Genomic DNA, 23,266 nt, shown 5'->3' with positions numbered 1-23,266 from the left:
ATTGATTTTTTTTCTATATATATATTTTGATTCTATATATGTGTTGTCTCTTATGTTTTCTCATGCTACCATACAATTCGGAGTACATTTAGATTACTTTAATTAGTCCGACTTTTTTGGTAAATTATGTATGTTGTTAATGTAGTTGTCGTACCATGTGATTTCTGGCGTGGGATCTCCAACGCATCTACACTCGAAGGTTACATTTCCGCCATCTTCGCTTTGACGAATTACTGGTCGTTCAGTAAAGGTTGGCTTAAAGCCTTCTGCGCTTTCCGGCACTGGAGCTTCGTCGCCTATGGAGTTAAAATATCCATGTAATTTGCATTTTGCAAATTCGAACACACAAATTAATGTATTCAGATATATGCAAACAAAATATTAGAAGTATGCTTACAATATATACGTGTTTTATTTATTTTTAACTTTTTTTATGTGATGATCTAAAGTTTCAAATAACCAATGTTGATTTCAAGAAAAAAAACTTTTAAAATTCTTAATTCATTGTCTGATTTGCTCTTCGGGTGTTCAACCCTCATACATGGTATATTGTAGTCATTACCTACTCTTATCTTAAAAATAACCATCTTACTATCAAAGAAGAAAATAAATTTCAAAATTCTGATTAATATGTCCCTCATACATAATAAATTATTCTTTGGCACATATAGGCCCCCATTTTTTCGTCTTTATGGTAAGATTAAAGTAGGGTTTGAACTGTTAAATCACTTATATTTTCACAGTTTTTAACCTTTTTTTAGCGTACCATCAAGATTAGAAAACATTCACACACGTAAATTATGTTATTTCTGCGGGAAACAAGCAAAACAAAAAGATTAAATAAAAATTGTTAATAAAAATTAAAATTATAAATGAGCGTCCAATTATGTATACTTTTGTCACTTACTGTCGAAATTCAGGCTTATCGTCGCATTGCTTTCGCCCAGTTCGTTCTTTGCATTCACCTTGTATTTGCCAGCATCCTCAACTGTAACATTTTGTATTTCAAGTGTAGCAAAATATGAATGGACGTCTTTGTCAACAGTAAGCTGAAATATAATAAGAATATGAGATCTTCCACACGGGCCACACAAAGAAAGTAAATATAATTAGCGTCTATGCTTGCGTTTAACAATAAATAATACTTTTATTTAAGAAAATCTTGGCTAATGCCAATTATTGTTCATAGTTCTTGTAAGTCTCGATAGCCAGAGGTGTAAAATTTGGTTCAGTTTCCAACAGATACTTTATTATTTTGCAAATGTGTAATTTTTAATGTATGTTTTTTTATCTGACTTTCCTCTAAATTCTTAAATTTCTTTAAAAACTAACCCGCGGGTTCACCTTAGTCTAATTCACAGACTTAGTTATTATACTAAAACATAATATATATTTACCTTATGACGTGATGATTCTTTAACAGCAGCTCCGTTGTGGAACCAAACAATGGTAGGAGAAGGATCAGCATTAACACGGCACTCAAATAATAGTCTTTTTCCATCTTCTTCCTGTCGTATGGCGGGTTTTTTCGCGAATGTCGGCGCGAAACCGTCGATTTGTCTGCAACGTACGCGTACATATTAAATTGTCATAACTTATTATTTTGAGACAATTATATGAACAGCAACATAGTTTAACATTTAGAATGCCAAAGATTATTAGGAAAACTGTGTGATATTTGACGAAAACACCACCACAGGAAATTATATAAAACAAATAAATACATTAAATTGCACAAACAATTGGATATGAAACGGTGTTTTTAGTCCTTTGTTAGTTGTTGTTATTACAAATTATTTGCCCTTTTTATGAACTTTTAAACAATAAAATTAATAAAAACACAGTTTTCAATTTAAATATATTAATTTTAGCATTGAACGAATTTTAGCTGAACACATTGAATATTGCACATTTACTAAGTTTTACTTACCCGACGTTTTCAAGTTCTGAAAACTTACCATCTATTTTGATTTTAAATCCCCAATTAATAAATTGTAAATAGTATATAAAGAAAAATTAAAGCAAGTATAAAAAATAAAAGCAGTTATGTAAATGACCGTGCAATTTTGTTACATTGTTCAAAGCAATTGCGATTATCAGCCTTCCTAGAGTTAATTTTAAGCTCTTACTATAGGGTAATAATAAATAAATAAAAACATTTGATAACGGTTCATAATTATGCGGAGATAACACTGAACCAAGTGAAGCATTAAGTGTAGCTTACTTTTCTTTTGGTTCGTCAGCAGCTAAGAAAGTTTATACAAATGTAAAGTAAAAATGTGTAAATAAATTATTAAAAGTCTATAGTAGAGAAGAAATATTATTAAATTATTAAAAAGAAATATTTTTTTATTTTTTTCCCATTTATAATTACTTATCAAGAAAGAAAAAAGGGAATCTACACGTATAAAATAAAATACTTAGGAATTGTATTCAATGCAACCCATTAAAAATGGAATTTAAAATTACCAAAATCTGAAATATGTCTGATATTTAACGCGCAAAATAAAGGTCAGAAATGTCTCCTTTACTGCATTAGTAACTTCGTAGGCTTTATTTTACCAACGAACTATATAACTTTGAATATCGTGATGTATTTAAAACGTATTTATGTATTTATATTTAAAATATAAACTGATAAACAGCGTTAACTTTTTGTAAGCTACTTACGTGTAAAATTTAAGTTAATAGACGCAGAGACTTCGCCCGATTTGTTCATGGCTTTGACTTTATAAAGTCCGGCATCCGTTTCAACTACATCGTCGAGCTCTAATACTACCGTATATTTATTATCTTCAACAGGTTGAATTTTGAATTTGGTTCGGTTATCTTCTACCAGTTTATTTTCACTCCGAAACCATTCAATGTCTGGTTTCGGGGATGACAATAACTGGCACTCAAATATCAATCGATTGCCATCATCCTCTTGATGCAGTTGTGGCTTTTTAAGAAAGCTGGGAGCGAAATCTTCAGCCACCCCCATGCTGAGGGATGTCCTTAAGCTTCGTCTTCAACGGCTGTGGCTCAATGGCTCTAAACAGTCAAAAGAATTAAATATAAAAAGATGTCATAGTGAAATAGGTTGTTTTAGATTTGAAATTTTGTGTTCTTTTTAAATTTTTAACATTAAAAAGATTAAAAAATAAGTAAGAAACACAATAGAATAATTATTTTTGACTTAATTAAATAAGTTATTTGTGAATACAAATTTATACGTAATAAGTGTTAAATCAATGTTTTAAGAATGGCTTATTATTGGCATTAAATGTTCAGAGTTCAAATTATTTTAATAAAAAACCATTCGCTTAACAGCAATTCTTTTGAAAATTCCCAAAAGGTAACCGTAAAATGCTGAAGAAAATGTGTGCGGCAAGTAATGTATACGTAAACAGGTAACGAAAAATTAATATAAAATATCTTGAATAATTAATTATATCTTATAATTTATATATTTTTGCGATTTTATTATTATTATTATTATTTTTATAACACCTAAGGTATACAAAAATGCAATAATTTCTGACATAATTTTCTATACCCTTGTGTATGTACGAACATTTACTTATTTGAACAGCAATGACACAAGTGACAGAATAGTAATTATTAATCTATGAATTTTAAATTGCACACGACCCACGTTTTGGAAAACTGAAACTTGATCGCTCTTCCTTCATTTAACATAAATGCTGTTAATGGAAAATATTTTACTGAAAACTCATGTATTGCATGTTTATTTTTAGTCATTCGCAGTCACCGGCTAAGAAAAAAAACCTCTACATACAAATACAAGACTCACACATATACATATATCTTTATTTGTTCATACATAAATACATGTCTATATATAAAAACCTTCATACGTATTAAGAATACAATCAAAGATTTATACACAATGAAAATGTATGAGTGAAGAATAAAGTTTAAGTTTAAAATGGCTAATACATTTTTTTTAAATTTCAGTCCACATATGCAATGAATAAAAAACAAATAAATAATTTTTTATAAAAAATTATTTTTAAACCTCTATCACCTACTGAAAAATATGTATTAGCCCCAAAGAGCTCAGTTAAGTGTTGTGTTTGAAATGAATACATTCAAATTTTTTAGTGCTATTCTGTTTCGAATTTTTCATCACATATTTTGATATTTATCGTAGTCTATTTTTACAAACAACAACGTGTTACACAACGCGATGAATAGACACAAGTTTTCTATTTATTATAAAACCCATTTTCTCGGTGTGTTTCTATTATTGAAATCATAAACACAAATTCAATAATTAATTTATTAAATATGTTTGTTTTAACTACCGTTTCACTTCACTTGATAAATAACTAGAATATAGTAGCATAGATAGAAAAGAAACGAACTTTATTATAATTGTAAACCTAATGTCAATGTAATACGTTTATATCCATAAAGGAACGATTTATTTTACTCATGTATAATATTTTATTACTTTGTTGGTACATACAACTAGGCTACAGGTAACACAGAACGAGCACAGCACGAAATTATAGTTTCTGCAAAACGAAGCGAACTCTACGAGCTTTTGTCTATTACTGGCAGGTCTAAAGAATTGGTACTCTTGATCAGCAAGGTATCTGCGCTAACAAAACATACAGTTTAAAAGCGCAGGCGCGATTTTTCTTCCACAAAAAATTTTATCTATAGACCATATATACTTTCGGACATACGCATATATATACCTACTACGAGTACGAGAAAATATGTATATTTTTGATAGCATTAATCGATGTCGTCAAGTCCATTTGGCAGTTTCCACGAAAACTGCTATTTCTGTTGAAAATCTATCTAAATAAAACTGTTCGTGAACTGAAGTTGCCTTTTCATTACATGTAGAAAATAGTCGAGATCCACATAATATAAGATACTCGTTACTCTGAAAATGGATAAAATATGACCAACAATTTTTATTTTGATGCTTTTAAGTATGTTTTTAATAATAAGGTAAACTAATTCGTATACCCGTTACCCGTGTAACAGGTAGACGGAAGCGTTTCCGACCCTATAAAGTATATATATTCTTGATCAGTATCAATAGCGAAGTCTGTTCGTCCGTCCGTCTGTCCGTATGAACGCTTAGAACTCAGGAACTATAAGAGATACATAATTGAGATTAAACATGAAGATTCTTGAGGTCCCTACGCAGCGCAAGTTTATCCTGCCACGCCCACTCTAATGTGCACAAATCACAGAAAATTTAAATCGCTAGAAATCACGGGAACTATTACAGCTCGAAAGTTAAGATACCATTGTGTAAAACAGTAACGGGTTTCTTATAGTCTTCTAGTTTTTTATATTTCCTTTTAATCCATTTTCCTTTAGTTAGTTGTCCGTGATTATGAGTAAAGTCAAGCCTTGGGGTGAAGTCGCTAAAATCCCATTGTCAATAGCTTAATTTTGGTCGAAAATAAAAGCTGAGATAATCTCTATTTTACATTATATATAGACGTGATGGTAAACATTATTTTATAACACACAAGAAGTAATAATTATAGAACATTCAATCAACTGATTTTATTATATTTATAACACTGAATAGTTTTTTTTTTGAAAATAAACCTTGAAAGCCTGAAAGTATGCTTTTACAAGTTACTTTTGTAATCATTTAGAACGCCACCTATGAAACAATATGCCTAGAATAATACAATGCACAATCAAATTTCTGTCGAATGTTACATACTTGCTCCGTTACTTTGTATACATAGGTTATAAATATATACCTAATTATAAACGACTCTACTGTCAGGGATCCTGAGATCGGGACTGTATTTCAAAAATAAATATAATAGTGCCAAACTGAAGAACAGAGTGCAGTACTTCAGTTCAGCGCTATTATATTTACTTACTAGAACCAATCCTTACTGAAAATACTTTTCCTTCAAATATCAATTTGACAATTTCAAAATCTGAAACATACACATGAATACACATATAAATATTTTTCAAATTGAATAAGCCATTCCCGCAAGAACTTCGCGAACTATAAGGGCTACAGAGACGAAACTTACACATAAAGTAAAAAAGTAGAGTATTTGTTGAAAAATATGTAAAAGGTTGAGATGCCAATTCAGCTTATGCCATGGGCTATGTTTCTTTGTCAATACCCATCGTTTTATCACAAAAATTTCAACTCGGAACATTGTTTCACAATATATAAAATATAATGTTTATGAGGCCTCACACGGTCTGTGAAGCTACCAAAAATTCAATATTACACAACTCCTTAAATGGCCATCGCCAATTTAGAAAAATACATTTCTTATAAATTATATAAATTACATGTAGTAATACAAAATGGTATGTAATAATGTATTTTCCGGCTTATATACTTACCAAAAGTCGGCGGATACATAACCCTTTTACTTGCATTTACTGTAATAAATTCGTAGAGACTTTGGATAAACTCTTTCCGCTAATCAAAATATGAACATTTAACAGAAACTGGATGACAAACAAATTTTGTCCGCCTGGAGAACCCCAAATTTACCGTAATAATAAAAGCAATTGGCTTGCAATTACATTTGCCAAAATTAAATCATTTAATTTACACCAATAATTATAAACTTTAGATTGAATTTAATGGGCGGAACTATATAATCTATACATACATATGCATTTTTCTACAACCTCTATTATTTTTTAAGAGATATGTAAATTCGATTTATTTAGATAGAGGGCTTAACACTACGTAAATAGTCAATTATGAAGTGACTCTCTTATCGAATCAGCTTACTTTGCCTAAACCCACGGCGAATAAAAGCATGAGGCGAAGAACTGTTGCTTTCCGGGAGCCACGTGTGTACTGGTTCCGCTAGTAGAGGATGCCGTCACATTGTTGGTGGCCGACGCGTAATTGTAGCTCATATGTGCGTATGAAGGTACAGCCGGAGAAATCGTGTCAGTCGCAAACACAGAACTGTGGCCAACTCCCAAGTGATTCGAGCTTGAGCTACAGGGCGAGAGACATGGTTCGTGTGACATAGTGTGAATGGAGGTCACATTAGCGCTGGATGAAGTAGAGAAGTTTGTTGCCGGTGCACTGCTCGACGGTAACGGTGGTGGTAACGCATAAGCGGAGAGCACTTCGTATCCCGATCCACCGCAGCCAGCTCCCATACCGGCTGATGCCCCCCCTCCCGCAGGACTGCCACCGTCACTCGCCACAATGTGATGGTGCGGGGGTGCGATTGGCGGCGCTCGTAAGGTCATGTGACTCGGATACAAGGAGGGCGGCGTGAGGTCGCCCTGTTGGGATATTGGTGACTGCGAAGTCAGCGAGCCGACGGATGAGTGGTTGAAGCTTGCAATTGGTGGAACCGCTCTGAAAAATATAAGGCCTTCAGAATTGGCTTTTCCCTTTTGGCAAATATATTAAGCATATTATAAAAAATGGTCTTAAATTTTAAAGAATTTTAAAGGTTCCTCCTCCTCAAGGTTGCTACATCCGTGCACAAAAACGCGAAAAGCACCTGCATTCATAATTTTATATCTTTTAACTATAATCTGTTTATACCCGTTACTATTATAGTAAAATCGTATATTAGACTTCGTGAGAAGTATGCTAGAAGGAAGGAAGGAAAGAAATCAACCACTCAACATGCTGATAGCCGGTAACTGTAATTGATAGAAATTGGGGATTCGGCATGCATTTTTTATGATGCCCCAATGCGATTTTGCCCATCTAGCCACGCCTACTCTAACGCCGACAAAACCTGGAAAAATGCGAAAATCTTGGGAACTATAAGACCTAGAAAGTTTGGCTTAGGAATCCGTATTTAAGAGATTCAGAGGTTTTATCCGGCCACGCCCGTTCTAACGCCCACAAACTGTGGAAAACTGTAGCGTCGTATAACATATTTTTGTCAATATCATCGATTTACCAAAGATTTTCTAAATCGCTATTTATTTAGGTTATAAGGCCCTACATGGAAAGTGAAGTCACCATCAGTTAGTAAACATGATTTTTTGACAAATGGCGGCGCTTTGTCCATTTCCACTAGCAAAACTTATTTTCTTACCCATAGGATTCACTCATAGATATGGGCGTGTGGTGCATATTGTACACCGCACCAAATCCACCGCTACTAAAATTGAGTCGTGGCGAAATAGCAGGAATGATAGCATGTCCTTGGGTGTGACCATTACTTTGGTGATTGTGGGTATTCTGACCAAAAGGGCTAGGAGAACAAGCTCTTCTGCTGTCTTCACTGTGACGTCCAGCGGGTATTTCAGAGGTTATCCCGGATCGAATCGGGCTGTCGGTGACTTCAATTCCAGCACCAGCTGCTGGGCCACTGGGATTGGGGTTCAATGTGTTTGGCGAGGATAAGCCTTCCATTGTATCTAAATAGATATATAAAAACGAAATTAATTTGCTTTTTTAATTAGAATAGCAATATAATATTTAAAGCAATAAATATGATCATAATAAGTTTAAGTCAATAATATTTTCTTTTTACATAATAATTTCCTAAATATTCTTCACATACTAGTAAAATATTTTCTTGAACTATTTTTTATTTGTACTTCATATTATATTTATTTCATAGCAAGGTTACAAAACATGCCCTAATACCGTAACATTTCTCTAGGATATTGGGGCAAGTATATTGATTCGAAAGAAAGTATGTAACAGATAGATGGGAGCGTTTCCGACCCTACAAAGTGTATATATTTTTGATCAGTATCAATAGCGAAGTCGATTAAGCCATGTCCGTCTGTCCTTATGAACGCTAAGATCTCAGGAACTATAAGAGATTCAAAGATGAGATGAGGCATAAATATTCTTAAGGTCCCTACGCAGCTCAAGTTTATTTCAGCATCCTGTCACGCTCACAAATGACAGCTAGAATGTTGGGATTAAGTATGTATAATCTTGAGAGGCCATCTCATCTTACGGTGGTACGGTGGATTCGGCCAAACCCTTCTTACGCCCACCAAGCTTGAAAGAGGGTTTTAGCTTTTTGTAGAAAAGCTGAGACCCCGTTAACTATAAGTAATATAAATTTGGGATTAAGCATGTAGGGTTTTATGATGCCCCTAATACGAATTATTTTTTCCCATATAGCCATGCCCAGTTTAACTTCCGCAAAACACGGAAAACCAAAAATCTCGGGAACTGAGCTAGAAAGTTGTGCAGCTTGACGCGAGTTTTCATCCGACCATGAGCAATCTAACGACCACAAACCGCGGAAAACTGTGAACGTCTGTCTTTGACCTTGTATAACTTTTTTGTCAATATCTATCGATTTTTCAAAGATTTTTCAAATCGGAACCATTTGTTGCTATTTATGAAGAAATTTAGATTATAAGGCCTGTAATGGTCAGTGACGTCAATCAGTTAGTAAACATGTTTTTTGACGAAAGGTGGCGCCTTGTTCATTTCCAATAGCAAAATAAATATTTTAATATTGTGTAAAACAGTAACGGATATGTTATAGACGCGGCACTCGACAAAAACTTCTTGTTTAATAGTATTAAAAGTTATTTGTACTTACTGACTAAAGGGCCTACAGCTGACCCCGAAAGTAAAGGGGAACTCAAGCTGTTAGGACTGTCTTTTGATGAGGCAGCTGCTGAAGATGAAGTTCCATTAGCTCCTATAGAATTTGGTGTTCTCCGCTGATTTCGAAGTTTTTCTTCACGTCGCCATTTTGCACGGCGGTTTGAAAACCAAACTTGAATTCTTGCCTCCGGCAAACCAATTTTTCCTGCCAAACGTTCGCGGGCAAATACATCTGGGTAGTGAGTTCGTTCAAATTCTGAAAATATTATTTTATATTGTTGCACAACGTAAAATAAGCTTAAACTCGTATGTGTATATTGATATAATTATCAAACAAGTTTTATATATATTAGGTTGTCAAAAAAAGTCATGCGGTATTTTCGCTAGTTGTCGCTGAAAGCGCGTAGTTCTTGTTTTATTCGTCGCATCAGGTCATGCTATACCTTTTTGGAAAGCTCATTTCACGCGCTAACACGTGTTTGATTGATTGTCTTTTCTTTTAAGTCGTTCGTGAGTTATAGCGTCGCAATCATGGAGCAAAATAACGAAAAAATTTGTCATATTTTACAGTACTACTACGATAAAGGCAAAAATGCATCTCAAGCCGACAATAAAATGTGTGCAGTTTATGGACCCGATACAGTTTCCTTTTCCACCGCGCAACGATGGTATCAACGTTTTCGTTCTGGTGTAGAGGTGGTCGAAGATGTGCCACGCTCCTAGTTTTTTGCCAATAGGAAAGCGAGCTTCTATGAGAGGGGCATTATGAAGTCGGCATCTCATTGGGAACGCGTCATCAAACAAAACGGCGCATATTTGACTTGAATCGCATTATTGGAACCAATTTTATACCGCAAGACTTTTTTGACAACCTAATATATAATTTGTTCGCAACTGGCGGGTGTTGGAGTAGGTGTTTTTAAATTTTTGCGTTTTTTGTACATAATAAAATGCTAAACAAACTTGCATGCTTTTTGTCTTATAGTTCCTAAGATTTATCACTGGAATGGATTTCTCAGATGGACGGACTTCGAAATTGGTGCTGACCAAAAAATATATACTTATAAGGTCGGAAATGCTTTCTTATACCTGTTTCATAATTTTTAACGGTAATAGGTTCGTTTTAGTCTTTGAATACCTGGTATCAAATCACAAGTAAATTTAAGAAAACAAAAAATCGGTCAATTACAACTTCGAATTTTAAAAGGATTTTTAGGAATATATCAATCTTAAAAGTGTTTTTGGAAACTAGTATAAATATTGTGAAATTACTTTATGAAGACCTCGCAGGAAACTTTACATTTCGTTGGAATACTTTAAAACAAGCAAATAATTTTTTTGAAAGAATAACAAACTATATAATTTTAAACTGATTTTAAAAAACATTTCCATTATCTTACCTTTTTCTAGACTATCTATCTGGTCATTTGTAAAAGATGTTCGATTGCGCTGCAACTTTCTTTTAAGTATTAGTCGAGCTTGGTCATCCTCATTGTTTCCTAAATTTGAAGCGCCGCCATTGGAATTTTCACCTTCACCGGAAACAGTTTCATCGGACTGGTGACCATCAAGTTCTGCCAAAAAGAATAGAAAACACTGACTGAGCTTAATCCCTTTAAGAAAAACCTAACAAAAATAGTAATAATGTTAAAGATTATTCTTACATATAGTAAGATCTAGGTATATATATATAGGCAGGCAAATCAACATACTAACAAAAATAAACGCTAAGTCGTGTGCCGCGACTATCAGATACCCGTTACTGAGCTAATCAATTTTAAAATAATTTGTATCAATAATACTGCTATGAAAAACGTTATATGTCTATGTTAGCAATGGCTTAAGAAGTCTAATTGTTGTACCCGTTTCTTGTAGTGTAAAAGATTGTAACAGGTTGAACCTATAAGGCATATAACTCTTGACCAGGATCAATAGCCTGGACTCATCCACTTTAACGACCAACAAAAAAACGAAAATCTCTAAATGCTGCAAGACCTAGATGTCAGGACTAAGCATACATATTCTAGAGATCCATTTGTCATCTTACATCCATCTCCAAGATTTAACAAACTATTAAAAATAATATATTAATAAATTAAAAAATGTAGGTCACGCGGTCAGTAACGTCACTATAATTTTATAAATATTGCAAAACTATGGCTAAAGGCGCTAAAATTAAATTTAAAATAAAAATTGTTTTAAAATTAATTAGCACAGTAACGGGTATCCCATGGTCGCTGCACTCGACTAAAACGAGCACATATCAAAACAAAAGAAAAGAGTCAAATTGAAACAATAGAAGAAAAGATATACTTGAGTTTACGACCGATTACTATGTTAACCAATTTTTTAAATAATAATTTTGCTAGCAGAAATTGAATTGTGCAAAATTTTACCAGTGCCACTAGGTCTTCGGTCTATCTCTATAAAATATTGAATTAGTCGTCTTGTAAAGAAATACAAACTATCTAATTAAATATATTTTATTAAAAAATTATTTTTTTTTGAAAATTTAAGTTAATAAGTAATATTATCCTATATGTTAAAAGAAACATTTCGTTACTTTTGTACTAGCAGCCACATTAAAAAAGAATGCTAATCATTAATATATCAGTGGGGGTCAGAGTGGGCAAAGGTGTGTAATAGCACACACAAGAAATCTTTTGTTCACGTGGAACTGACGTTGAATGTTAGTGAATGTGACAAAGCAAATAGACGCTGATAGGGTAGATACAAGCCGCGGGTAGACCCCCGGCCCTTTATCTCAACAGACCGCATGTCAATGGTTAACGAATCGCAATGTTCTGACAGCGACAACAGCGTTACAGTGACAGACGACATCAAATGCCTGGCAACCAAAACGAGAACATGAGCTACAAGCCAACAAGATCGACGGTATCTATAAACTCAAACTGGGTGCGCTAAAAGAAGGAATAAGGATTTGGTCCTAAGCTTATCGACAGTGGTGCGACACTTTCGCATTTATATGCGTTAAAGACAAACTTGATAACAGAGTTCTAGAAAAAGAATTTGAAATCCATTTTATAAATATGTATTTTCTGTAATCTATTTATGCACCCCTCATCTTCACTAGTATCCTATTCAACCCACACCATTTAAGTCCTGACCATAAACCGCAACCACCCCCAAGGTTTGTCATTTAATGAAGTGTCATCGCCTGTAAAATGAGTCTGTAAATCGTATTAAAGCAAACTACACGATTAAGGGTAAACCTGTCAACCACGGCAGTGGTAACGACAGAAGCTGCCCCATAGCTATACTTGACGAAACGGAATAACTTATAAGGGGCCGCAATAACTCTGACAGTTTTGAATCACATGTCTTTTGTTAGGCCTAGACTCAAGCATTCTTCCTGCTTGAGAAATTTTCCCAAGCAGACTACATTTCAACGGTCAGTTATATAGACAGAAATAAACGTCGAAACGATTTCTGACCACCAAGCTCGAAAGACGGTTTTTGCTTTTTGTGGAAAAGCTGAGACTCGGTAACTATAAGTCATAGAAATTTGGGATACCAATGGTAGTTTTTATGATGCCCCCAATGCGAACGGTTTTTCCCTAACGGGTATCTTGTAGTCGCGGCACTCGACTATAGCGTTTCTTCTTGTTTTACTTTATATAGTAAGATTCCTTATTCCTTATACCTTCCATACTTTTCAAGCGAATACCTTTCTGACAACAGTCTCCCAATTCCACAAATATATTTAAATACTTCTTTAATACACTTTTACTTTCTACTTGATGCGACCTAAATTGCCAACATTATATTAAATATATCCTAAATATATTTTCAAATCAACTTATATCAACTTCGTCTTTCCAATGTATGATTCCTTCTTTTGTTGTTAAACTTTGATTTGGAGCAAGTCTCCGTTTGAGACAATCAGCACCAAGTGCATTGCAGTTCGTCACGTGCTTGTCGCATTTACGCACGACGCGGCAACCTTTTGGTTCAGTTGTATTCTTGTATAACTGGGAAAATAAAACGACATATCAGTAATCGAAAATTTGAAAATGCCAAGTTTGCTCGTGCGTGCATAGAGTACAATACATTTTGTTGGCTTTGTTTTGATTGTACATTTATGTGCTCTTCGAATGTCTCAATATATTTTACTTTTATTAGTAAAGTCACAATATTATTTTTATTCATGTTCTTAAATATGCCTTTATAAAAATGTTAAGTTTTAACATTTGTAAAAAAACACCTGATAAGAAACTATAAATTGTAATATAAATAAAATATCAACAGGCTTGAAATTGGAGTTTGCGTTGGCTAGCGTTGTTGTAGCTACTGAAGTTATTGTGTGGGTCGATCAACATATACCCGTTACTGTATTAAAAATCTTAGAAAACCACCATTCTAACAGAAATGGTTTCAGGTATATTTATTACCTAATCTTATAACGTTCGTACAATTAGATCAACATGGTTAAATCTATCCTTTTCAAGTATATGGTTATAGAGTCAAAAACGATTACTTCAAGACAAGTTATTTATCTTTCATTGGATCAATACAGACTGTGATTGCTGGACGGACAGGTAAGTGAATCGCTTATTACACTCAACTTCTTTTGTAACAAAGAAAAAGGACACGTTTTAAAGCCGTTGATTAAAGGTTTCAGATCGGCTTAAAGCTTACCCTTTTTTAAATGAATGTCGTCCGGAGTTCCTGGACAGTTTCTAAGGTGGCTGCTTCTTCCCAGACTTGCGATGTCATTTGGTGGAGTCAAAGGTTGAGCGAGCGGCGGTCCTGGAGCATACGGCGTCACAGATGCGATGTTGGTAGCCGATGAGATGGGTATTTCACTAGCTGTTAATGAGGTTGGGTACCAGGAACCGTGGGAATAATGGCGGTGTGTCCAGCTCTGCGGCTGTTGCTGAAGAACCTGCTGGTTACTATGCATCAGCTGGTTGATTTGGTGAGTGGAATGGGTTCCAAAGTGGCTAGGCGCTTGGCCCTCTAACGGGCATGTTATGACCGCATCCAGCGGACCCGATCCGGCAGCGTGCTGAGTGTTTAGGAGCCGCAGCTTTTCGTAAATTAACTCCTGCTCGCTTCCTTCACCAGAATTACTGGCCCCACCGCTTTCCGAGGAGTTTAATGGCGTGGCAGTGTGCATAAGGTCAGCAGGCGAGGTCAACGTGGTCCTTGATCCGTTTGAGCCGTTGCTGATGTTTCCATTGCTATTTACAACCACTTTTTCACTTGCGGAACTACCAGCACTGATACTTGCACTACTTGTTCCCGTGCCTAGTTGCTCCTTCTGGGCCGCCAAGTTTCTCAATACACGGTTTATCGAGGACACCTAAAAATAAAGTCGTGTTCGCTTAATTTTCAGTACAATGGCTTGCTATTTCTTCAGTTCGTATTATATAAAAACTGTGCCTGTGCTTGACAACGCTTTTCAAATAAATTTAAATGAAAGGAAAAAGAAAAGAAAAGAAAGGGGAAAAAAAATCGGGTAATAAATGAGCGAGGAAGAACAACAGGGAAAAGTGCAGTTGAGTGGAAAAATTAGGCAAAATGTCCTTTACCAGAGGGTATGCAAACCATATTGACATTCATTTTTAAGAATTTGTTTCGTCTTTTACCAATCCCTATTATTTATTATTAGTATTTTCTAGTGTTTAGGTTTTGCAATTGCATGTGCAACCCGCGTGGCAAAGGGAACAGCTAGTAGTATCTAACTCATAAATAGTATCCCTTCAGTTAATCTGTTCAAATGGTCGATTCCATAATATTTTCCGTATTATCGTCGCTTCGCCATCATGTAGACTCAGTCTCGAAATGGTCGTTTCTCACCCTAAATTCGAGAACGACCCGAATCCGATTCCAGATGTAAACGTGATTCAGTATTTTCCCCTTGCAGTGGCGCGTGAATTTCAACGCTTAACGGTTTGTGGTGGCGGCCGGCCGTATTTATTTAATATTGTATTTTTTTCCATATATTTTTCTAGCACTGATTTCCCTTTTAGTCGTTTAATGTGCATAAAAGATTTTCCCTTCCATTTGAATGAGCACATTTTCCACACAACTGTCAATGGGAAAAGTACGAGACAAGCAGGCCAAAGCACCATCGGCCACTGAAGCAGCCATCGGCATGAGCATCGCTGTCACAATTAATTTGGCTTGCTTCTTTTTGGCATACTTAATAAATAATATAAAAAACTACAAAAGGAAAATGTTTATGCTCGTGAAAAGAAGAAAATGGCTGCCCGGAATCCAGAGAAATCAATACGATTTTTTGATCGTCTTAGTCCGATTTTCATTTAACTTTTTTGCTTATTTATATACAACGATATCAAGCATGGGATTGAATAAAGTTAGAATTACTTACACTTGGAATATTATCGTTGGTACAAACGTTCTCCTGAAGTAATCTATCCCGAATTTCCCAAGCAAAAATGCTCGGGCACTCACGTTTATATTGTGAAATTTTACTAACAACTTCGGCTGTGGCCACACGTGGTTTGGATCCGCCAATAGCACGGGGTCTTATACTTCCCGTTTCATAGTACCTGAAATAATCATCATCATCATTATAACAAAGGTTTTTAACTTTTTTTTTATTTGATAAAAAATCCTAATACACATCGAATGAGAAGTGAGCGACATTTGTAAAACCACGATTTACCTCGATTAATAAAATATAAATATTTTTATTAAAACACATCGACGTGAGAATGACGTGGGTTCACAGGAATGCCAATTCGAAAGCAAATAAAGTTCTCATCAGCTTGTCTAAGAAACTTATAGGAAAATCGACATAACTTGTAGTCTAACATATACACATATATTCAAGAAAGAATTCCAAAATAGCAATCTTAAAAAAGAGGACAGAGGACATAATGCTGCGATTAAATATTTTTACTCGTTAAGTAGGTAACAGGTTGAAGAAGCCTTTCCGACAATATAAGAAATAAATATGTATACTTCAAAACAAAGCCGCGAGGAACAGTAGCCCATAATGTAAATTTTATAGTTATTAATATGAGTAATACATTTTTGCAAGACCTAACTACAAACCAAAATCATTTTGTTCCGACCAATACTTCATTCACATCGTCATTTTACTTATGTTATAACACAAAAACCAATATCTCAACCTTCCGTCTCCTATTTTTACAAATCAGCGAAAAGCGACAAGATTCTTTTTATATTATGTGTTTGAACTGGCATATATTCTCATTAGAAGGTTTCAGTAACACTTCCTTTAATTCAAACAAAAACAAATTAAACGACTTTTCTGCAAAGACAAATAAATTGAACATTTCCGAAGTATGCTTTACTTTTGCTGCATTTTCAGACCAATTATGTACTTGTAAACCCAACATTTTAAACTTGTACTTGTACGCAATACATTAATGCCCAGTAATAAATAGATTTAATAAATTGTACACAAGTACAAGATATATGTTTTATAATTTTATTTTAGTTTTGCAAACAAAAATCATGTGTTATTTCGAATTATCAATGATGATGGGATTTATTTGTATTTGTTGTAAAATAAGTCAATTAAATTTTATATCTCTATCCTATAATCGCCATAATCCTCACGAGGCAAAACATTGAAAAGGAAAACCATCCCGAAAAGTACGACTTACTGGGAAGTATTTTATTACGCATCAATCTATTTTTTCTGATTTATTGTATCAATTACCTTATCTTAAATAAATAACAACCATGTTAATAATATGTATAATATATATAGAGTAAGTATGGTATATTATAGAAATAATAGCCGTTGTAAAAATCATCGGAATCGTCGATGTTCATGAACATTAATGTTTCTTCAACTTCCAAGCCGACATGGCTAGATAGACTTGCCTAGTAATCCATACCCATAATATATATACTTAACATGTCGGAAATGCTATCTACTACTACTTCTACATACTTTTTTTACGAATATATTTCGAAAATTTAACTCTGATTAACGAGTAATTTTGAAATGTGTTTCCTACCTTCCAAGAATCTTGCTTACGCATCCATTGGAAACTTGTAAAATCCGGGAAATGTCACATGGGCGGGCTCCAGAATGGGCAAGTTCGACAATTTTTTGCCGTGTTGAGTCTGGCAAAGGCCTTCCCCCGACGAAAACACCGCCCAATTGATTTACACCACTATGACCTTTAAAATACAAAATAAAATAATAAAAGTAAGCACTGTATTTTACTATGTCAAGTATATTTATTTGTTTGTTACTACAATTTAATCGGCTACGACAATGTCGAATTCTGTCTGCCCGCTGATGCGCACGTAAGTGCAAGCTTATTCATATAAAGTCATGGCAATGAGGCATATAAATCAGTTTGTCATGCTTTTAAAGACGTCAAAATACATTCATCGACCTAAAGGAGAGTAAATAGTAGTTCGCGAATTAGCATTTACGTTTCTATAATAAGACAATATTGACCCAACAGCTTGCCCAAGAGGTTGTAATCTTCAACATTGGCATGATAAACTAATACCTTTTATTATTTTTGGTGGCAATAAACTAAGAAATATATGTTTTAAATCAATTTTGTAAATTATTCAAATTTATAATATTTGAAAGTGAATACTATTTGTTCGTATGTGATTAAGATAATCACAAACGTAACCTCTTTTTTGTGTATTTATCTAACGTACGAAAAACAAAACAAAAAGAAAATGTCAAAAGGCGAAAAAGGCGAAAAAGGGCACACTCGTTGCTTAGGTCAAGCATGAGAAAGGAAGGGCTTTATAAAAATTTCCGAGTATTTGGAATTATTGAAATAAAATCCTAAAATCTCCGTATCAATTTACCGCTTTATTGGTTAAGAAATCAACGAAGCAGCAGCAATATCTTGATACATGCAAGAAGAGTAAGCTTTTGACAAAGGGCTTATCCGAGTGACTTTTCTGTGTTCGGATTTCATCGGGAGGCGTCTGCCGTAAAATCTCGTACGTGGGCATTGTTTTTTTCGGTTTGATTCGACAAAAAAATTGTGGTGTCCGATTAGAAAACTTTTCACCGAAAAATTATAGTTGCATGACAAATTTTACCGTCTATTTTACTCGCGGTAGTCCTGAAGACTTACATTGTACTGGTGTCTCAAGTTAAATGAATTGACAACTTTTAGCAGCGGTAGTGTACTGGCGGTATTCGTGCAGGGCCTTGCTGAAAATTTGATTCGCCACTGCGACAGGGAACCCTCTACGAAATCATCATGCCAGTGGGATTAATAATGTAATTGCAACACGAATCTTTCGACAAGAAAGGCAATGGCTTAGCCATAGAGAGAGGCCGTTGCAGGACCCTCTAGGGGACTAGTCCGTTCTGAGGAAGGGGAAGCGGTTTGTTTCCCTTCCCTAAAAAAATTGAATGACTGGGACGGGGTGGGTAGACAAAGACTGGATATAGGTACAATACCTAAGCACATTGGCTCTCGGCAGCCGCTAAAGAGGCTCATTTGGCATTTTAGAGTGCATTGTGTGTGTTTGTATTTATTCGACTTTGGCTTTCAATGCAAATAATTGTTTCCATTTGTAACGACATGACACGGAACAGTCGTCGACAACGAACTCACACTTCAAGATCATTTAAGTTGGAAAATTATTGTATTGATTCACCAGCACAACAATGGACTGACCTGAGAGAGAGTACTTAACAGCTCGAGGGGATAGGGATGACTGTGTGATTGGAAATGGGACTTCGGGGTTACTTCTAAGCTACTCCGCAATTCAGAACATTTTTTTTTTGGCCTAAGCACTGTATTGAGAGTCCACGGCGATCCCAATTGTCATCGGTGATCAGCTCATCCTATTGTGCCACTATAATTGGCAGCATGTGCGCGATTTCGAGTCAGCTACTGAACAATGATTTCACCATCCCTTTGAGCTAAACACTTTGGGCTGCCCAGATATTGAGCTGTTTTCACAGCAATAACATATCTTATTGACACATATATGTAAAAAGAACAAATTTGGCGCGATACCTTTATACGAGTATTTTGAACTATCGGATAAGATAGTTTTACGATTTAGATCACTACCCCAAAACGCAAAGATGACCAAAAATTCAGACTTTCTTTATCTGTTGCACTATATTTGTTTTCTATCAAAGTAAATAACGAGGTAATTTTAATAAAGTTACTTACTATGTTGTCCCACTCGGATTTAAAACCTAACCAAATAGCTCATACCATATGTATATAACGTCTTTGATTAATTTAATATAACTTAAAAATTGTACTGCAAAAAAGATATAACTTTAAGATGTAACACAACGTGTCATATTTTTAAACAATAGAATTGAACAATGTGACTTATAGCTGAATAAATTTGAATAAATTTAAGGAAATAACCTTGAAAAAGAACAGTTTGTCTCCGTAAAATGTAATTTTTTTCGGGGGTTTAGTTAAAGGAAAAGTATTGCTTTACGTTACTGATTAAAACGTACATTCATCGTCAGTTAAATGGTAGTAAGTTGTGGCGAAGTACGACGATGTCGAATGGGGCTGTGACGCCGTGCTGGCTTCCACGGTTTCCATTGTAGGGGATGGCTTTCCAGCAATACCGCCTAGTCCACTTCCACCAGCTGCACCCAAACAGGGTAAATTTCTCATGGCAATCACATTGTCTATAAAAAAGAAGATCATAGGAGTAAAATTCGTATCAAGAAGTCGCATTTTCGTTTTTAATTCATTATTTTTGGTTGAATAAATATGATAGTACGAACTGTTGCATAGCAGAGTAAGTATTTAAAGTAAAGGGCGCTGTAATCCAGTACCGCGACTACAACAAATTTGTTACTGTCTTATCCAAATTTTAAAAACATTTTTTACTATCAGAAACTGACGCACCACCACCTTTTGTCAGAAAAGTCATGTTTGAAGGTAAAGTCACTGCTCATGTCAGGCTTTTATGGCCTACAATTCCTAATAATTTGCAAAATAATGTTCCGATTTGATCATTTTTGGCTAATCGATAGGTATTGATATTTCTAGAATATGCCTTATCCTAACTTACCCGAGATTTTAGCGTTTTGGTGTTTCCGCGTTTTGTGGTCGTTAGTTCCACACAAAACGCGAACTCTGTTTTTTTGGGCTAGATAATTGTTCCACCTTAAGATGCGCTGCCATCTCAAGATTATACGTGCCTAATCCTATCTTTCTAGCTCTTATTGTACCTGAGATCTCAGCGATTTTAATTTTTCGTATTGTGGGCGTTTGAGTTGCCGTGGCAGCACGCTAAAATACACTTGAGCTGCATAGGAATTTCAATAATCTGGATGGGTAATCCGTCGGACGAACATGGATAAATCAGCTCGGCTATTGATCCTGATCAAGAATATATAAAATATACATTATTTGGTCGGAAACAATTCCTTCTGGCTGTTACAAACTAAACTACTACTACTTCGAAACTACTTTTTTCCAAAAGTATTTGGGACAGAAATCAATTTAAATATTTTTTTCTGTATTTAGCAATTTTGGATCAAGGGTATTCGATATAAAATCTTTTTATGTTTTACAAAATACTGCACAGAATATAGAAACACTTATGAGTAGTAATTTATTTATTCTAGTAGTAAGAAATACTATGTTTTTGTAGTTGAATATTCGCAAACCATATTTTAGATGACTTGTGTCCACAAGTTCCAAAAAGTAATTTCGAAATGATTTTTTTAAAAACATATGTAGGTTGCATATATTTTAAACACTAAATTGGGCTACCTTACAACCATATCTCAGTCAATCTCCTCTCATAAAATGTACAGGTCCGTCTGTTTCAATGTCGTTTGGGAGCTAAAACTAAAAACTGACGAAAGTTCTACTATATCAAAAAAATCCTCATATCCTGCCAATTATTATTTTATCGGATACATATAAGCTTAATTGTTTTAAATGGATTAATTTAAAAATTAACTTGAACTTTTCAAGCATCCCTAAAACCTGCATTGCCACAGATGTAGCTGCGCTCTGGGCAGAGTTAGACTCCAACTGAAGATCCTGATAAAGAATATTTATTTATTTAAAAAAATGTATATAATATTTATCATACCCAAATATGATACCTTACAGACGTTATAATAATTTTAGTCAGCATTTTTGAACATAGAAACTTATGTTTGTCTTTTATAGACAATACATGGACTTCAAATTTGTGAAGCAAGTATATCATAAAAATCTGCGACTGTGCTTTAAGCGTTCAACTATTTAAATTTTTTCATTACATTTTACATACATTCGAATTGATCTGACTTTTTCTATGTAGTTATATAAAATGTTACCGGCTAACTTATCCAAGTTGAACCCAACAACTTAGTTCTGTTAATCCAAATCGAAGTTTTCTTTGCATCAAACTAGAACTTTAAAATGTTCAAATTCTTTCTTTACATAGTGATTAGCTTGGCTCAATATTTGGGTGTCATCTTTGGACACTATTTTTTTAAGCCAACGATAAAATGTAACTAAAGATCTGCAAGCCAATGTAATTTGTATAATGTTCTATTTCATAATTTAAAAGTGAAACAAAGGAAAAAAAAATTAGTTGTCTGGAAACACTGATCAAAAATATGAGTACATATAAACAGAAGCTTTCCATATTAAAAATCAACTAGAGGTGTAGTGCAAGAGGTGTACTTACCTTTGTGAGCCATGTCGTCTAAAGACGGCAGGCGTTCTATCAATGTTCCCGTTGACCAAGAAGGAACTACGGTGCCTATTGCCGTCGGAGTTGGTTGCAATGTAAACATTGTATTACACTAACGGAATAAATTGGCGATGACCGTTGTAATTGCGGTTGACAATTTCTCAATCGAGTATTGCTTTGCTTAGGCAAGTTTAATTCAGGAGTATGTACTGTTTTGTGCAGAACGCAAGCTGCGTGAAACCGTAGCAGGGTGAACAAAGTTTTCAAACTAAATATGTACAGATGGTGTTGGTTGAAATCATGTCCTGTGGTGACCAAAATCAATTGTTGGTGGCCCCATGGGGATATTAGAATCACAAATTCATGAACACAAACTAAACTGAGCAGCCGCTTTTGTTTTAGTTCACTTGTTCATTTTTCATGCACCACTCTTTTAATGAAAATTATGTATTATATATTTTCTTTAAATAAAATATCACTGCCGACTTAAATTAATATGGCAATAAAAGCACTAAAATCGGTAAATTTGACTTGATTAATTATTTTTAAACTTCCCGACACGACGGAACTGCATTTAACGTTGAAGCGCAAGACGTAATAATAATGTCACGACCTGCCTGTCCGGATCCGTTCCAAAAACCGACTATACCGACCCTCAGATTGTCAACAAGCGTCCCCCTGTACTCTAAGACGGGATTGTGGCAAAGAAACAGATTGTGATTGGCTAGTGTCAAGTTGGCTTGCTTACCTACCACCATTTGGGAAGGGAAGCACTGTGGTTGGCCAATAACTAAAGCACATCAGTTGTCGCACTCGCACCTATATTCGGATAATGGGCCGCAAGATAAAGTTATTTTTCCACACTATGCAATTTTGCAACTGCCTTTACCGTTAAGGGATTTTTTAAATTAAATTAAGGATCAACAGCATAGGCTGTCGGTATAGTTTTATTTGAATCATTGGCATTACTTGAGCCCCTAGGGTCTGCTTCAGACGCCTAATGTGTACATATCTGATTGTAAACGCTGCATCGGCTACTGCTATATCGTTTAGTTAGTTTTGAGTACCTTTTTCTTGCCATTGCCATTACTTGCA

The 23,266-nt window shown here is 34.8% G+C and overlaps 2 protein-coding genes across 18 annotated transcripts in view; both read right to left on the bottom strand.

The window, feature by feature from the left end:
- The window catches only part of LOC108102314 (twitchin), a 46,539-nt gene extending 41,981 nt beyond the window's left edge, over window positions 1–4,558 (bottom strand). For 9 of the 14 annotated variants that reach the window (XM_041818578.1, XM_041818571.1, XM_041818576.1 and 6 more), the window contains exons 1-6: window positions 4,475–4,558; window positions 2,671–3,033; window positions 1,931–1,961; window positions 1,398–1,560; window positions 908–1,049; window positions 155–296 (exon numbers count right to left, since the gene is read on the bottom strand). In XM_041818578.1, the coding sequence (XP_041674512.1) occupies window positions 155–296; window positions 908–1,049; window positions 1,398–1,560; window positions 1,931–1,961; window positions 2,671–2,983 (791 nt within the window). In that variant the 5' untranslated portion in view covers window positions 2,984–3,033; window positions 4,475–4,558. Of the gene's footprint in view, window positions 1–154; window positions 297–907; window positions 1,050–1,397; window positions 1,561–1,930; window positions 1,962–2,224; window positions 2,247–2,670; window positions 3,034–4,459 lie in introns of all 14 variants that reach the window. The other 5 variants (XM_041818581.1, XM_041818582.1, XM_017207088.2 and 2 more) reach the window with 4 other exon arrangements.
- Window positions 4,559–6,542: 1,984 nt separating this feature from the next.
- On the bottom strand, window positions 6,543–22,792 carry LOC108102386 (paired box protein Pax-6). 4 transcript variants are annotated; one of them, XM_017207324.2, is made up of 9 exons: window positions 22,166–22,792; window positions 19,977–20,156; window positions 17,518–17,683; window positions 15,891–16,071; window positions 14,192–14,858; window positions 10,933–11,106; window positions 9,525–9,788; window positions 8,046–8,370; window positions 6,543–7,348 (listed from the first exon to the last, which is right to left on the bottom strand). In XM_017207324.2, exons 1-9 carry the CDS (start codon window positions 22,272–22,274, stop codon window positions 6,766–6,768), a joined length of 2,649 nt encoding a protein of 882 aa, XP_017062813.1. In that variant the 5' UTR covers window positions 22,275–22,792; the 3' UTR covers window positions 6,543–6,765. The 4 variants fall into 4 exon arrangements, with proteins under 4 accessions (XP_017062813.1, XP_017062814.1, XP_017062816.1 ...); XM_017207325.2 differs by lacking the exon at window positions 22,166–22,792 and adding an exon at window positions 20,256–20,380; XM_017207327.2 differs by lacking the exon at window positions 19,977–20,156.
- Window positions 22,793–23,266: the final 474 nt, after the last annotated feature.

The sequence above is a fragment of the Drosophila eugracilis genome, unplaced genomic scaffold, assembly GCF_018153835.1.
Source record: "Drosophila eugracilis isolate 14026-0451.02 unplaced genomic scaffold, ASM1815383v1 contig_340, whole genome shotgun sequence".
Classification (NCBI taxonomy): Eukaryota; Metazoa; Arthropoda; class Insecta; order Diptera; family Drosophilidae; genus Drosophila; species Drosophila eugracilis.
This window is presented reverse-complemented; position numbering and strand designations above follow the sequence as displayed.